This window comes from Panthera tigris, chromosome B3 (assembly GCF_018350195.1).
Source record: "Panthera tigris isolate Pti1 chromosome B3, P.tigris_Pti1_mat1.1, whole genome shotgun sequence".
NCBI lineage: Eukaryota > Metazoa > Chordata > Mammalia > Carnivora > Felidae > Panthera > Panthera tigris.
Window position 1 is genome coordinate 62183483 of NC_056665.1, and position 18147 is coordinate 62201629.

Sequence of the window (18147 nt, forward strand, 5' to 3'; positions counted from 1 at the left end):
AAACAATTATGCAAATATCATGTATAACTTTAAATCTATATATTTTTTAAAAATCAATGATTTTGGGGGTTCTGGGTGGCTCAGGTGGTTAAGTGTCCAACTCTTGATATGAGCCAAAATCAAGAGTTGGACGCTTAACCGACTAAGCCACCCAGACACCCTTGATCTCAGCATCTTCATCTCAGAATCATGAGTTCAAGTACCACAATGGGCTCCACGCTGGGCATGGAGCCTACTTAAAAAAAGTTTTTTTTCTTTAATTCAATCTACAACCTGAAGATATAAATTGAAAAATATCCAATTTAGGAAATTATCTATGGACAAATAAAAGGAAAAGAAGAAAATTTTGAAGTTATCCATTACATTGTTTCACAGCAAAAAAGTATTAGTACTAAATAAGGTTACTATCACATAATAAAAGGAAAATTAATAATAAAAACTAACAACGAATAATCCAAATTATACGTAAAGGAAAAAAAATACCAGAAGCAAAAAATCAAAGAAACACAAAGAAGAAAATGCAAAAATATATTTAGACATCTTGAAATCCAAATGTTAGACTCTCACATATTAGGTAGACAAAGTGTAAGTTGTAAACCAACGAAATATACTTAATAAAGCATATTTAGTAAACATATGGAGATATGCAAGTGGCATAATGGCAAAATGTGATATGAAATAGCAAAATAATTCTTTCTTCTTCTATTTTTCTGTAAATTTTTCTTAATTATGGTTGTTCCTTGACCTTTCTCTTTTTAACCTATGTAATATCTATAAGGAAAGCTTCTGAAGATAGGTTGAAAAAATTACTTATGAAGTAGGAAAGACACATACTTCAGTAAACACAAAATTTAAAGTGTTCAATCACACAAAAACTTTAAAATATTTTCTTAAAAAAAAAAATATTTTCTTCAATATTGCCTAAGTAGACAAGGGAAAAAAAAGAAACATTTCAAAATGAGAAAAAAATGAAGACAATATAGAAAAAATAATAGCAAACAAACTACAAATTAAAATAACTAGGAGATAACATTATAACCAATCAAGTCAGCTGGAAATAAGTGCTAAAATCTAATGTTTACAATGTATTATGAAAAAAATGTACTTCCTGGCAGTATTAAAACCAATAACAAAAATGTAACAAAGGGTACACAACTGCTTCTTACTTTAAGGCCAGCAATTCTACTGCGGGAAATATAATCCCAGGGAAGAAATTCGAAAGCAAAAAGGTAATTTACACGAAATAATTTAACAAGCACAAGGAACAATCAAATGTCCAGCAGAAAGTTGAACCTGTTTATTTTGACATTAATAAGAAAACACCTAAAGAAAACATGTAAAAGCAAAGTCAGTGTGAAATAAATGGGAGAAAACCTTGGCCATATCTATTCAAGGAGTATACAGACAGAAGCCTCCAACACTTTGCAATGGATGTGTATGTGTCTACTGTGGAGATGGATTAATTACATTTCAGAGCCTGGAGCCATTAAACATTCAGAATCATTTAAATAACTAATACCTCAAATTCCATAATCAGCAAGCCATATTTAAATTATAATTTATTTTTTTAGGTAGAATGCCTATAAGGAAAGTACTTACTACTCAAGGATTGTTCTGATTCATCTGTTTCTCATGATTATTTTTAGTAGCAGCATTCTATTTAAACACAAATTTCTAGTGAATCTGTTTAGTAAGCCCAACTCTAAAAGATCAACCTATTTTTTGGTAGAGACAAAAACAACATGGAATCTGCAAAGCCATGGGCAAGATCCAGGAAGACAGTGGCAACTTCACCAAGGAATATACTTCTCAGGGAAGTCTACTGCCAGCCAACAGTTAGTCTTCTCTGCTTATACCAAATCTTACTATATTTTTTCTTTTTTGCAAAAGTCAACACATATGAAATACTGACAACTCATGTATATCCAAGAAGATGTTAACTGATAAATGGATAATAGAGTAATAGAAAAAAGTTATGAAACAATTAAAATTACTATCAATCAACAACAAAAAAGACAGTATCTATTTGGAACTACCCAGCAACCAAAAGATGTCACATACAGAATACCATTCATTGCTCATACATGATGAAACTATACACAAAAGTAAACCAGGTAAATGAAAATAAAATATAGCAGAGTCAAAAATCTTATTAATCAGTCCAGGTAGAATTTGGGTCAAAAAATAATAAACGAAGCAAAGATGATTTCATTAATGCTGGAAAGTACAATTCTGAATGAAGATATAACAATGATGACTATGTATCAAAGAACATATAGAATCAACATTCATAATGGAAAACTATTAGAAATATAAAGAGAGCTAGAGTAAGACACACTATCAACAAGAGACTAATTTACCTCTCTCTTATAATTGATGACAGATTAAAGTGATTAAAACAGGATTATACAAGTTCCAAATAACATAAGGTAGAAGGTGGATATGGTTGATATATATTAAACTCTACACTCTAAAGTACAAAATACATCTATCTTCTTTTTAAGTACTTATGGTTCATCTATAAAAATTAATCATATATAAAGTCACAGAAATTTTTCAATAAAAATCAAAATAATACAGATCAACATTTTTGCAATATAACTAAAAAGTAATGACAAAATGCTCTTACCACCTGGCTATTTTTAAATTCTCTATTAACTTTTTTTTTTTTTTTTTTAATTTTTTTTTCAACGTTTTTTTAATTTATTTTTGGGACAGAGAGAGACAGAGCATGAACGGGGGAGGGGCAGAGAGAGAGGGAGACACAGAATCGGAAACAGGCTCCAGGCTCCGAGCCATCAGCCCAGAGCCTGACGCGGGGCTCGAACTCACGGACCGCGAGATCGTGACCTGGCTGAAGTCGGACGCTTAACCGACTGCGCCACCCAGGCGCCCCTCTATTAACTTTTGAATCAATGAAGAAATACAAATATACTACTGAACATCACGAAAATAATCATGAAAACATTACATCTAAGCATTACATTAAATTAATAAATTATTTTGGGGAGAAGTAACATCTTTATGATGTTGAATCTTTTTATTCAGGAACTTGTTATATTTTCATTTGCACAATTCTTTAGTATCCTTCAATAATGGTTTATCCTTTATATGCTTTTATTATTAAACACATAGCCACAAAATATAATACAATGGGAAAAAAGACATTTATCTTCTATCTAGTTATCTTTTATATATAAGAAATATATTAATTTTCATATATTAATTTTGTATCCTGCTTATTGTTTGTAGAGGTATTTCAATTGATATTCTTAGATTTTCCTAATATACAAGCATTTAATCAGCAAAAGGTAATAGATTTACCCGCATCTTTCCAATTTTTATAACTGCACTTTCTTTATATTTGGTTAGCACCTTCAATACAATGTTAAATTAACAGTGGTAAGAAATAGTTGTTTTGTTTCCGACTCTAGAGGTGATCCTTTCAATGTTTCTCAAGTATAATGCTGAATAACAACAATAACAAAAACATGCTTATGTAATTAAAACCCAGACTATCAAGTCATTTAGTACCAACATATTTGATTTGATGACAAAAAATTATTACCTGTAACATTTTAATTATTTCTCTTTCCAACTTACTTTATAGTATCTGCAAAGCTGACTCGACGGGAGCTTTTCTTATTTCTCAAAGCATTAGAGTCCTAAGGGCAGAGAATATATGGTATAATTCATAATGAAACTACTGTGAATTAGGTCTCCACAGTACTATAGACAGAGACTAAGTCTTATTCTGAGTTAATGTGATATTATCAATTGTGGTAATTATTTACTTCTCTGAAATATCTTAATGCACTTAACAAACAGGAGTATGATTTTCCATGTGAGTGGTAATAAGCATACCGACACAAACAACATATTTAAGGAAGGTGATTATGCTCTCTTTCCTTTTTCTCATTCCTTCTAAATGAATGATTATTTTGCCATTTAGAAGAAGACACACTTGGGGACAAAGCAAGTGATATGTGGTCTGTTATAGTAAGCTTACTATCCTATTTTCAGGATTTAAGAAAAAATTTTAACTGTGGTAAAATACACATAATAAAATTTACCATCTTAACTTCATTTAAAAATTTAATTTAGGGGCGCCTGGGTGGCTCATTTGGTTGAGTGACCAACTTCAGCTCGGGTCATGATCTCGTGGTTTGTGAGTTCAAGCCCCACATCGGGCTCTGTGCTGACAGCTCAGAACCTGGAGCCTGTTTCTGATTCTGTGTCTCCCTCTCTCTCTGTCCCTCCCCCACTCATGCTCCGTCTCTGTCTCAGAAATAAATAAACATTAAAAAACTTTTTTTTTTAATTAAAAAAATTTTTTAATTTTAAAAGTGGTAAGAACCCTTAGCTTTAGATCTACCCTCTCAAATTTTTTTTTAACGTTTTTATTTATTTTTGAGACAGAGAGAGACAAAGCATGAACGGGGGAGGGGCAGAGAGAGGGAGACACAGAATCTGAAACAGGCTCCAGGCTCTGAGCTGTCAGCACAGAGCCCGACGCGGGGCTCGAACTCACGGACCGCGAGATCATGACCCGAGCCGAAGTCGGCCGCTCAACCGACTGAGCCACCCAGGCGCCCCTCAATAAACTTTTAAGTGTATAATACAATATTGTTAACTATAGGCACAACATTGTACAGCAGATTTCTAGAACTTACCTTGTTTTACTGGAACTTCATACCTGTAGTCAGCAACTCTCCATTTTACCCTCCTCTGTGGTCTTGACAACCACTGCTTTCTGCTGCTATGAGTTTATTTTAGATACCTTATATAAGTGGAATCACACAGTATTTGTCAAGGGACTAGTTAATTTCACTTAGCATAATACATCTTAACCAATTTTTTAAAAATGTTTTTATTTGTTTTTGAGAGGGGGAGAGAGAGAGAGAGAGAATGAGCAGAGGAGAGGCAGAGAGAGGGAGAGGGAGACACAGAATCTAAAGCAGGCTCCAGGCTCTGAGCTGTCAGCACAGAGCCTGATGCAGGGCTCGAACCTGTGAACTACATCTTAACCATTTTTAAGTGTACAGTTCAGTAATGTTATGTATACACTTTGTGAAACCAATCTCCAGAATGCTTTTCATCCTGCAAAACTGCAACTCCATATCCATTAAACAACTCCCTTTTCTCTTGCTCAGTCTCCTAGAAAACATCATTTCACTTACTGTCTCTATGAATTTGATTACTGTAGGTAATTCCTAAGTAGAATCATAAAGCATTTGTCTTTTTGTGATTGATTTATTTCACCTAGCATAATGTCCTCTTTATTGCAATGTGTATCAGAACTTCCTTCTTTTTAAAGGCTAATATTCGACTGATACCACATTTGTTTATCCATTCATCTGTCAGTGGACAGTGTCAGTTGCTTCTAACTTTTGGCTACTGTGAATAATGCTGCTATGACAGAGGTATATCTCACTTCAAGACCCTGCTTTCATTTCTTTTGGGTATATGCCCAGAAGTGGAATTACTATCATATGGTAATTCTATTTTGATTTTTTGAGGAACCACCATACTGTTTTCCATAGTGGCTACAACATTTTACATTTCCACCAACAGTATACAAGGTTTCCAATTATTCCACATCCTAGCCAGCACCTGTTGTTTTATTTTTTAAATTTTTTTAAAGTTTATTTATTTATTTTGAGACAGAGAGAGCACAAGTGGGGGAGGGGCAGAGAGAGAGAATCCCAAGCAGGCTCTGCACGTACAGTGCAGGGGCTTGAACTCACTAACTGTCAGATCATGACCTGAGCCGAGATCAAGAGTTCCACGCTTAACCAATTACCCTACTCAGGCACTCCATCTTTTCTTTCTTTCTTTCTTTCTTTCTTTCTTTCTTTCTTTCTTTCTTTCTTTCTTTTTTTTTGAGAAAGAGATTGCGAGAGCAATTAGGGGAGACAGGCAAAGTTAATCTTTTTAAATTTTTGAAAATTTTTTTAATATTTATTTATTTTTGAGACAGAGTATGAGTGGGGGAAGGTCAGAGAAAGAGGGGGACACAGAATCTGAAGGAGGCTCCAGGCTCAGCACAGAGCCAGAAGCAGGGCTCAAATTAACAGACCGCAAGATCATGACTTGAGCCAAAGTCGGACGCTTAACCAACTGAGCCACCCAGGCACCCCAGGCAAAGTTAATCTTAAGCAGGCTCCACATCCATCATGGAGTCCGATGTGAGGCTCAGTCTCATGATCATGAGATCATGCGAAATCAAATCAAATCAAATCAAATCAAGAGTTGAACGGACTTAGCCATGCAGGCATCCCAAAGATTTTATTTTAAGTAATCTCTACACCCAACATAGGAGTTGAACTCACAACTCCAAGATCAAGTCACAAGCTCTACCAACTGAGCCAGCCAGGTACCCCTTCTGTTGTTTTTTACAGTAGCCATAGTAATGGATATGAGCTGATATCTCACTGTGGTTTTGACTTGCACTTCTCTATTAGTGATGCTGAGCATTTTTTCATTATAAAACACTATTTTTTTCTCTCATTTTCCTTAACAAGAGCAAACATTTTTACTCACATAGATACCAAACACAAAAAGCAAAAGACAGAAACAAACAAAATCCACAGAGACTTTTATTATGTTAATTCTTAATATTTGAGTGTGTCTTATTATAACAAACAATCAGGAATGTTCATCCTCTCTGTTAATAGCCTAGCAAACACTACAACTGGCCTTGAGCTTACTAGGACAATAATAATGACATAGTAAATACTGAAACTAACAGATACTAGTATACTTCTTACTTTAAAAAAAAAAAAAAAAAAAGAAGGGGTACCTGAGTGGCTCAGTCCATTAAACCTCCAACTCTTGATTTCGGCTCAGGTCATGATCTCACAGTTCATGAGATCAAAACCTGTGTCAGGCTCTGCGCTGGCAGCATGGAACCTACTTGGGATTCTCTTTCTCTGCCCCTCTCTCTGCCCCTCCCCAGCCCATGCTCTCTCACTCTTTCTCTCTCAAAATAAATAAGCTTTAAAAAAATAATAAAAAATAATAAAAGGAAAAAGAAAAACTGAAATTTGTGTGGTATACTGGAAAGAGCACTGAGCTAGAAATTAGTAGATTAGAGCTCAAATTTGAAGTCTGCCACTAACTACGTGTACTTGGACAAAAATTTAACCTCTTTGGACCTTATATTTCTCATCTATAAAAAATAAACATTTTTAAAAAAATAAGCAATTGGATTTAAGATTACTGTTGAGGTCCTATTGGTTTTAAAGCTTTAGGAGTCTATGAATCTGTTATTTACTTATTCAATGTTCACTAAGTTTTTAACACACACACACACACACACACACACACACACACACACACACACACCAGCTCCTGTACTGAGTGATGAAAAAATAATGGTAAAGGAAACAAATATAGCCCCTACTCTATACTGGGAATTATGGTGACAAAGATACTGAAACAAAAAATCTACACAAATATAAAATTCAAAGTGTGATGAGTGTTATGAAGGAAAATTGTATTAAAAAAAAAAACTAATCTAGCCTAAGAATCAGGAAAGATTACTTTGAGGAAGTATATTTGAAACCTGAAGGATCAGTTAAAATTAGTCAGATAAAGCACTGGGTAGAGAGAAAGCCTTGTAGGTAGAATGTATGCAGAGGCCCTGAGGCAGGAAAAAGCTTTATGTATTTGAGAAAGATTAGAGAGGCCGAAATAGAGTGAACATTCAAAATTATATGGTCTCCAAAACTATATGCATTTCATCAGTCAACAAAATGTACTGAAAGTCAACTATACCAGGAAAAATAAATTGAAAAAACACATGATAAAGTACCCACCCTTAAAGAGTTCTCCATTTAGAATAGACATCAGCAGACAATTAGAAGATATTGAGGGATGATTTTTTGAGAGAAGTGATACCAAAATTGAGTCTTAAAGGGTAAACAGGAATTACCAAATAAAGAGGGCTACAGATTTACGATAAAGTTTGATAAAATATTAATTGTAGAATCTAAGGGATGACTATATGAGCATTCACTCTAAAATTCCTGCTACTTCTCAAAATGTTTGAAAAAAGTTTTTAATAGAATGTTGGGAAGACAAAGAAGAATGAAGGACTAACCACCTAAATGAAGGAAATATCATATGTAAATTCTTACAGGCTTGACAGTCTGTGTCATGTTTGCAGAATAGTAAGCAATCCTGAATGGTGAGATACATGTGTGAGAGTGGCAAGTAAGAAGGTTGGAAAAGTAAATGGGGGTTAAAAATCAAGAGTGTCAGCTTACTCAAGAGTTTGGATTTTAACCTGAGGGTCATGGAATGCTTATTTGTACACATTCAACTAAAAATCATTTATGATGTCTGTCTTCATATAGCTAATAAATTCCTGACTGTTAAAATTATCACTGAAAATAGTCATCTATATAAAGCATTTGCACTAGAGACTTACCGGAACTGTTTCATTCCCACCTCTGAGATCCTGAAGAGGACTCCTTGGGGGTTTCAAAATCTAGAAGAATTAGAATTATTCAATAAAATCTGGCATATCCATTAATAATCAGTTCAAGTTATATCATAAGGAGAAAGGTAGAGATGTTAAAATTTCTGTGAAAGCCTCTAAAACTCCTCAAATTCATACTGTGCAGTGCTATACTCTGTGGCTGGTTTAAATACTCGGTATCTACTCCCTTCTCCCTGCCCACCCACCTCAATTATTTTGCCTACCTTCATCTCATGTGCTCTGGGTAAGCCCCACCCCAACCCTAGGGTACAACATGTAGCCCTGGTCTATAACAATGTGCACATGATATTCTCTCATCATTAGTGAGCGGTTCAGGAATGAGGACTTGACCTATAACAAGATAATTGAGCCAATATGATTCGATCCTGAGTCTTGTTTTTGTTTTATCTTGAGGAAACAGACACTTTTTCATTTAGGACCTGAAACTGGAAGTTGGGAGAGCTATATGTAGTAATCATTGGGAGAGAGCCTGTCTGACATTGGAGATTATACAGAGGAAGCAATCAGTAGAAAAGTGAGAAAAAAATCCTAGTATTGGTGATATTATTGGAACCCCCGTTAAGTTGTGCTAAAAGTCATCGTTCTGTTTGGATAAATTTTGTGCTAAAATCAGTTTGAGTTGGATTTTTTGTGTCTTACTACACTGTTTAAATACATTTTTTAACTTTAGTGCAGTATAATTTACATAGCATACAATTGATAAAATTACTAAGAAATTAATAAAATACAAACTTTAGTATATTTACAGAATTGTGTAACCAATTAAATATTTCAGTCTTTTATCCAGAGAGCAAAGTGGAGCCAGATGGTGATGCTATAGTCAAAATTACTGTGGCATATAGTCATCATTCAAAAAAAAGGTAACAATTATTAACTTAAATGTTTCTTACTGAGGAATGTCTTCTTCTAAGAGGTCTCTCCATATTGTCACTGAAAAAGGAAAAAAAAATTTACAGACATGTTGATGAAAGACTGAATTTTCAAAAGCCATCATCACAGCATCCTTAAATCGGCCATCACTTTCAATTAACACATGGCATCACTTTCACTTAGCAAAATTTATATGACGTTAAATTCAGTATTTAGAAAGTCAGTGTTTTAAAATACTTACGTGTACTACAAGAATATCTTTTGAAATAACCATGAGTACAACATAATGTACCATATGTACAGAGGTACAATTAAAAATTTTTTTAATGTTTATTTTTGAGAGACAGAGAGAGCACGGACAGGGGAGGGGCAGTGAGGGAAGACACAATCCGAAGCAGGCTCGAAGCTCTGAGTTGTTAGCATAGAGCCCAATGTGGGGCTCAAACCCACGAACCGTGAGATCATGACCTGAGCTGAATTCAGACGCTTAACCGACTGAGCCACCCAGGTGCCCCCCAGAGGTACAATTATAAGATAAATGGGTCATAAACCAAGAGACTCTAGCTCTGGTTTTACTACTGTGTGATTTTTAGAGTGGTTTTGAAAATTAAAATGCCTATGGAGGCCAAACAGATAATTTAGTAAATGCAAGAAAAACAGGCAGTGTTGAGATGATAAAGGAGAGCTCCTGCTTAGTCTAATGGTCACAGTCATGACTCTGATCAGGTTAGTGGTTGCCACAAGAATATAAGCCCAGTGTTGCTACACTCAATTTTTCAAGAGAAAATTTTAGCAACTAATCCAAAAATGTAAAAACATTGTTTAAGGGAAAAAAAAAAAGAAGTGTGTAGTCTATAAACACGCCACCAATTTGTGATGCCAATTTTAGACCAATCACTTCATTTCCTTGGGCCTTAATTTTCCCATCCTTAAATTGAAGGGATGGGAGGTGGTCTCTAAAGTCCCTCTTAATTTTGACGCTAGATATATAAACACAAAGATAAGGCAAAGAGAGCTATGACTTTGTAACATTTACTTCTTTTCCTTGGAGCAAAATGGAAAAAGATTTCAGAAGTTATCAGTTGTTCTTACTAATAGGAAAAGTATCTTTCTCTGACAGAATTTAACATTTTTAGTTACACTGCATGAACTTACTTTTCTTCATTAGCTTCTGAAGACATCCCATCCATTTTTTGAAGAAAATCTTTTTCTGAAACAAATATACAACATTAGAAAAGGTGAGAAAGAAAGAAAAGAAATTAAAAACTATGAAGAGATTAATAGCAAAGTTGTGACTTCAGAATTACTTTCTGGGGGAAGACCAAAAAAAAGGGAAGCAAAAGCTATACAATGAGGCTATAAAACAAGAGAAATTTTGAGTTTAAACTACCCCTTTAGAATTAATACTCCTGGATAATTCTCATATTCAAGATAAAATCAGTGACTAACTTTGATTGGGATGAGATGGGTATTAATATTTCAAATAAAAATTCACCTTAGTTATAAGAATTTGTGGATTATATAATAATTCAATCCCCAAATGAAATCAATTAGGTATCAAAATACATAATATACATATTTATGTTATGAAAATTCAACCTGTGAGTACTTAGCAAAAAATCTTTAAGACATGAAAATAACATTTAAAAAGTGTAGCTGAGGGGAGCCTGGGTGGCTCAGTCGGTTGTGCACTGACTTCGGCTAAGGCCATGATCTAATGGTTCATGAGTTTGAGCCCTGCACGGGGGCCACTGCTGTCAGTGCAGAGCTCGCTTCAGATCCTCTGTCCCCTTCTCTCTCTGCCCCTCCCCCATTTGCACATTCTCTCTCTAAAATATAAATAGCAAAAAATAAAATAAAATAAAAAGTGTAGCTGATTATGCTTATAATTCCACTCAATGAATATTTCTCTTTCCAAATGTGAAATAAGAGACATAAGCTGAAGTTTCCTCAACTGGTCTTAGTTCCTATCTACACATAACTATACTAAATGCATTAACTTTATTTTATTTTATTATTATTATTATTATTATTATTTAGAGAGAGTGTGTGTACATGCACAGGAGAGGGGGAGAGGGAGAGGGAGAGGGAGAGGGAGAGGGAGAGGGAGAGGGAGAGGGAGAGGGAGAGGGAGAGGGGGAGAGGGAGAGAAGGAGAGACGGAGAGAGGGAGAGAGAGAGGGGGAGAGAGGGAGAGAGGGAGAGAGAGAGAGGGAGAGAGGGAGAGAGAGGGGGGGAGAGAGGGAGAGAGGGAGAGAGAGAGAGGGAGAGAGGGAGAGGGAGAGGGAGAGAGGGAGAGAGGGAGAGAGGGAGAGAGGGAGAGAGGGAGAGAGAGAGAGAGAGAGAGAGAGAGAGAGAGAATCCTAACCACGCTCCACACCCAGCACGGAGACCAACAAGGGGCTGTATCCCATGACCCCAGGATCATGACCTGAGCCAGCATCATGACCTGAGCCGAAATAATGAGTAGGACGCTCAACCAACAGAGCCAGTCAGGCACCCTATGCATTAACTTTAGAACCTCACCTCTGTGTTAAGAAAAAATTCTACTGCAGACTTCAGAGAACAGAATAGCTACATATTTTATCCAACAGTATTAGCATTTCTACCACATCATTAATTCCATATACATAAACTATTCCATCAAAGTTCTTATTTTAGAAGTAAAACAAAAGAAAACGCCAAAAAAACCCAGATACTTAAAAGATATTTTACATGCTTTCATCATATATAACAAAAGCCAAGTTAAGGGACAATAGTTCATAATGAATCTGAACTTCAAACTGAAACAAAAATCTGCTTCTTTTTTAATATCAATTTATTCAATTAGCTGTCAATATAGCAAGATGATGGGCATCTATTAGAATTTGATTTCAGACCCTCTCCTTTCATCCTCCATAACTTTCTCAATTTGTTTATCCATTCTTCTGGTTTCACTTACTCCTGCTCACATATAATACCCATACCTACTTACAATATTTCTAGAAGTTGATTTTTCAAGATAATTTTTTAAAAATAGCAGCCCCCTGCACTTCACTATTCTCCTTAAAAGCAACCACTTTTACCATTTTAGGGTAATTATTTTGTATTTAATGAAAGCTCTTACTTGCAACCATCTCCATCTCACATACACACCCACCCCCACACCAAATAAGTACAGTACCAGAAAGGAAATATCACATGCCAATTTCAGCACCATAAATATAAAAATCCTAAATAGATAGCACAAAGAAGCCAACAATTTGTAAAGAGAATAATACATCTTAGTCATATTGGTTTTATTCCAGTAATGCAAAACTTGCTCAACATTAGAAAATCAACTTTACAATTTGCCATACCAACAGATCAAATGGAAAAATCATAAGATCATCTCAGATGAAAAAAGTTTGACTTTAACATCCTTTCATGTTTAAAAAAAGAAGAGCCTAACAAACTAGGAAGAGAGGATAAATTCCTTAATCTAACAAGCCATATCTATTTAAAAAACCAACAGCATACATCAACTTAATGGTGAAACTGAACATCTCCCTCTGGGATTAAACAAGTAGGACACCTATTTCCAATTCTGTTATTCACAAAATCTTAGTAGTTCTTTTTCCAATTTATATCCCACATGCATTATATATATCCAAATGCATTCACTTCTATCTTCGGTGCCCCCAACATAGTTCAAGCTACAATTACCTCTCATGTAAACTATTGCAAAATGCACCTAATGGTCTCCCTACTTTCATTCCAATCCCCCATAGTCCCTTATTTACATAGACAGTTATCTTTTTTTTCTTTAATTTTTTTTTCAATTTTTTTTTTATTTATTTTTGGGACAGAGAGAGACAGAGCATGAACGGGGGAGGGGCAGAGAGAGAGGGAGACACAGAATCGGAAACAGGCTCCAGGCTCCGAGCCATCAGCCCAGAGCCTGACGCGGGGCTCAAACTCACGGACCGCGAGATCGTGACCTGGCTGAAGTCGGACGCTTAACCGACTGCGCCACCCAGGCGCCCCGACAGTTATCTTTTTTTTTTAAGCTTTATTTATCTTGAGAGAGAGAGAGACTGTGTGAAGGGGGGGGGGGGAGAGGAGGTGAGGGGGGGGGGTGGAGAGAGAGAGAGAGAGAGAGAGAGAGAGAGAGAGAGAGAGAGAGAGAGAGAGAGAGAGAGAGAGAATATATCCCAAGCAGGCTCCATGCTGTCAGTGCAGCAGTGCGCAGCCCAACCCAGGGCTTGTTCCCATGAACCGTGAGATCATGACCTGAGCCGAAACCAAGAGATAGTGGCTTAACCAACTGAGCCACCCAAGTACCCTGACAGTTATCTTCTTAAACATAAGTTACATCTAAGAGACTCACCTACTTAAAACCCTTCAATGGCTTCCCATAGTACTGAGAATAAACTCTTCACCAGGATTTACAAAGCTCTACAAGATCTGGTCTCCACCTGCCTCTCAGACTTCACACTTCACCTGATGCTACTGTCTTCCTCACTATGCTAGCCACATTGGAATTTCCATTCCTGCACACACAAAGCTCTTTCCCGAGCCACTGAATTTATATTTGTTATTCTCTTTTGGCAAAAAAAAGCCACGAAAAGCACCCTTTGTAGCATTGTGTATGTCTCTTTTGTAGCATTACCACAACTACAATTTAAAAGTCTGTTACGTAAAGTAATTATTCCTGTTACTTCCCCAAACTACCTATGACCCATTAATAAACCCTATGAGAATAAGGCTGGTGTCTCTTACCCTCACTATTATATTCTGAGAAACTAGCACATGCTTTGTACATAATAGGAGCTCAATAAATATTTGAATGAGTAATTAAGAAACAATTCTTTTAAGTTACCTCTACCATCACTGACTTCCATAGTTTTTCTCCTTTCGAGAATATTTGTAAATTCAGTGACACATTCAAAATTCACAGAGGGGCGCCTGGGTGACTCAGTCGGTTAAGTGTTGGCCTTTGGCTCTGGTCATCATCTTATGGGTTCATGAATTCAAGTCCCACATGGGGCTCTGTGCTGACAGCTCAGAGCCTGGAGCCTGCTTCAGATTCTGTGTCTCCCTCTCTCTCTACCCCTCCCCAACTCACACTCTATCAAGAATAAATATAAACATTTTTTAAAATGTTTAAATAAAAAAAACAAAATTCACAGATAAAAATATTAAATACTATAAAATCAAGATCACCTAAACATCTTCACTGTTTGAAATAGTCCTATCTAACCTGCAGACCTACTGGTCTGCAGCACTTAATTAAATGAGATTCAAAGCTTATTTAGGTCTTCCTTTAAAAAAAAATTGTTATATAACTGTAAGTTCCACTTTCAACAGAAATAGGTACCCCAGATCATGTTAAGCTTCATTTATAAAATGCTGTTATGGTTGAACTCTTTATTGCTCTCACATTAACTAATTATTGATTGGTTGTAAAAGTGTGCACCTGGCACCCAAGGGTGCTACAGCATACTCACAGAAGCGTCCTAGGATTTTAAATTTTTGAGAGAAACAGCAATTCTTGACATCTGTCAGGCACCATGAATACTACTTGTTCAAAACAGTACCCATTTGTATTACATTAGTTTTGATAACATATTATTGCCAAGTTGGATTTTTGGCAGTCACTATGATATGAAGCACATATTTTTTATCAACATGGTACAGGAGACGAGGGTGGCAGTGTCCAGTATGATTCCAAGATTTGAGAAGTTGTGTAGTGTTCAACAGGCAAACATATCCAATTAGTAAATAATTGAGATTACTTAAGAAGAAAATATATTATCTTTTCCTTCAATTTATGCATATTATTTTTTTTTCAAATGGCTACTAAGCAGTTAGGACACAAATTTATTACAACTTAATTTTTTAAGTTGTTCGGACCTAATGACTTAATAAATGGAACTATTATGTGTTTTTTGTTTTTTGTGTGTGTTTGTTGTTGTTGTTGTTGTTTTTTGACCTTCGGGCACCTTGAGCCAAAAAAGTTTGGTAATTACTAGTCTAAATAATCCAGAGGTGTGCAAACTACAGCTACTGGGCCAAAGGAGCCCTTATATGAGTGTTTTTTCTTACATTTTCAATGGGTTGTAGAAGACAAAAGAAAAAGAACACAAAACGAAAAACAAAGAACATGCAACAGAGACCATGCTGGTGACCAGGTGACCACGTAGACTGCAAAACGTGAAATATTTTCTACCTGGCTCTTTGCCTACTCCTACATTTACACTACCAATACCTAGAATTAAGGTATTCCATGGTGTCCACTAATATAGGCTCTAGACTTGTGCTGTCCAATACAATAGCTATTTAAATTTAATTTAAAAGAAATAAAATTGAAAATTCGGTTCTTCACTCACAATGGCCACATTTCAGGCATTCAGTTGTCATTTGTGACTAATGGTAACCATGTTGGGCAGCACAAATCTAAAACCTTACCATTATCACTGAAATCTTTATTGGACAGCATTATCAATATCTAGAGCATCTTCTATGCTCTTATTTAGCATCAAACACGTCATTGATACTACCATTCCAAACACTGTATCTGTCATCTTCTATACATTTCCAGCCATTCATTCACGCAGTTAAAAAGAATTATACTGCTTTGAACTCACCCTTTAATTAGCAAAATTTTAGGCTGACTCGACTCTGCAAAGCATCCTCCTCTACAAGTGCCACCTCATATGCCCCTTTCTCCACAAAGCCTCTTTTAGTCTCCAGTGCCTAAAGCATCCAATAAGCTTTCCCCTTTCCGTGCTCCCATACCACCTTACAATTTCCTATCATCCTTTACATTATCTTGTATTCTAAATATTTGTGTATATTAATCATTTCCCTTTCTGGACTGTGTGTAAACTCCTCCAGATTAGGGACTCTGCATCATTGCTCCCGGCCCTAGCACAAGACAAGGAACCCAATAAATATCTGAGGAATTCGAGTGATCCAATTCAACTGAAGTGAAAAGCTCTGCTCTGGTTTTCTCTGTCGTATCTCTACAACTTTATCTCTAAAAATCCAATTGGCAATACTGTTTTGAGAAAATTTTTTCTTAAACTCTATTACTGAGATAAGCAGCAAGAAAAAGGGGGTTTAACTCCGAGCTACAAATGACACAGGGAGATTTGCCAAAACTCGCCTGCGGCGTACTGATACTGGCTTTATTTGTTAATGTTCTTGTTACTGCATGAAACCGAATGTCTGCTCAGTGCTGCTAAGCACACGGATCAGACACTGCAAATAAACTACGACCAGTAGAGCACTTAAAACCGCTCATCGCTGTCACTTCATTTATAGCTACGAAAAGACAGAGTGGGAAATACAAACCGCCGGGAGTCGCAGGGAGCGAGGAAGAGTCCGGGAGCGCTGACAGAAGAGATGGCAAGGCGGGGCGCCGCGGACCCGCAATCCAAGCAGGCCCGACGGGCCCAGGTGTGGAGGGAGAAGTGCTAGGGAGGAGAAAGGCGCACAAAGTGCAAGCCCGGGTGAGCAAAGGTCCCCCAAGCAGGCAGAAACTTCTACTCCCGGCCCAGCGCTTTCGGAGGCCGCCAAGGAAGAGGGAGGGAGCGTCCCCACCTCCGACCGCCGGGCCTTCAGAGCGCCCAGAAAAAACCTAAAGCCTCCGCCACGGAACCCTGGAACGAAAGAATCATTCTCTTTACCCACCGCAGTCCAAATGCTTGACAAATGCTCCTCAGACTTTTTTGGGGTCCGCGCGCTCCTCAGAAAGAGCCCGCAGCCACCCACCAACTTCACCTCACAACGCCCAGACTGCCTCAGTGAGGTATTCAAATCTAACCGCCTAGCTATTGCACATGCGCAAAGCTGCTCTACGCGTCGGCTCCGCCCCTTAGGCTCCGGAACAACCCAGTACCCGACTCCTTTAAGCAAACTTCTTTCCCAGTCTGTGTATCAGTTTTACTTCTTTCAAGGTTATCTCGTTTTCAACCGAATTTTCCTTGGTCCCTCCCCATTATAGATCCCTCACATTGCGGGAGCAGCCATCTTCTTTTGATTACTTGCTATAACAATATCGGATCTTTGTTTCCGTACAAAATGGCGACTTCCATAACATTGCGTCATATCCCCCTAGTATTACTCCCTATAGCTACCAGGAAGCACTAGGCTTCTGGGACGAGGTGGCCGAGTGGTTAAGGCGATGGACTGCTAATCCATTGTGCTCTGCACGCGTGGGTTCGAATCCCATCCTCGTCGAACGCATCTTTTTGCCTCGGACTGACGTAAATTATGCGAGTGAAAATAGTTGGCAATTCCAGTTACGGATTTACTAGTCAATTTATTCTGGCGTCACCAATGTCAGGTTTGGCCAAAAGCTGTCTTTTGGAGCACTCTCACCTCACAGATAAAGAAGACAGGGAAAGAAACATTCCAGAACACATGTGTGCTTGATTTAGTTTCTTTTTATATGAAACAAGCAACAGTGCATAGAATTCTACCGTTATTGCCATCCCTACATATTCCAATGCTGGTCTGCTCCGTCTTAATTAACCTAGCTTCTGAGTGAGGGAGTTTAATTGCTATAAACTCTTACCCCAAGGTTTTTAATACCTGTCCTTGCTATGAAATACCAGGTTTCACTGCAAAAGCCACTTGGAGGCACAGTGTTGAAGATTCTCTTCCAGATCCCAGCAGGCTGCATGTGCTCAAGAAAAGTATACACTGGGAAACATTAAAAAGATGTTGACAACATATGGAACCTTGGCAGTATCTAGAAGCCAGAGAGCGAAGACCTGAAACACGGCTACCTTCCCAGAGAAGAAA

General features: G+C 37.1%; 1 protein-coding gene and 1 non-coding gene across 4 annotated transcripts in view; one reads left to right on the plus strand and one right to left on the minus strand.

Moving 5' to 3' along the window:
- Positions 1–17230, minus strand: part of KNL1 (kinetochore scaffold 1) — a 66986-nt gene extending 49756 nt beyond the window's left edge. Inside the window, exons 1-5 of one of the 3 annotated variants that reach the window (XM_042989141.1) lie at positions 17028–17230; positions 10532–10586; positions 9397–9436; positions 8435–8494; positions 3604–3665 (exon numbers count right to left, since the gene is read on the minus strand). In XM_042989141.1, coding sequence (XP_042845075.1) covers positions 3604–3665; positions 8435–8494; positions 9397–9436; positions 10532–10566 — 197 coding nt within the window. In that variant the 5' untranslated portion in view covers positions 10567–10586; positions 17028–17230. Of the gene's footprint in view, positions 1–3603; positions 3666–8434; positions 8495–9396; positions 9437–10531; positions 10587–16692; positions 16985–17027 lie in introns of those variants that run through there. The other 2 variants (XM_015537362.2, XM_042989140.1) reach the window with 2 other exon arrangements.
- A 268-nt stretch (positions 17231–17498) lies between these two features.
- Positions 17499–17580, plus strand: TRNAS-GCU. Its single transcript has one exon. It is a non-coding gene; the product is annotated as a tRNA-Ser (tRNA).
- The last annotated feature ends 567 nt before the right edge of the window (positions 17581–18147 follow it).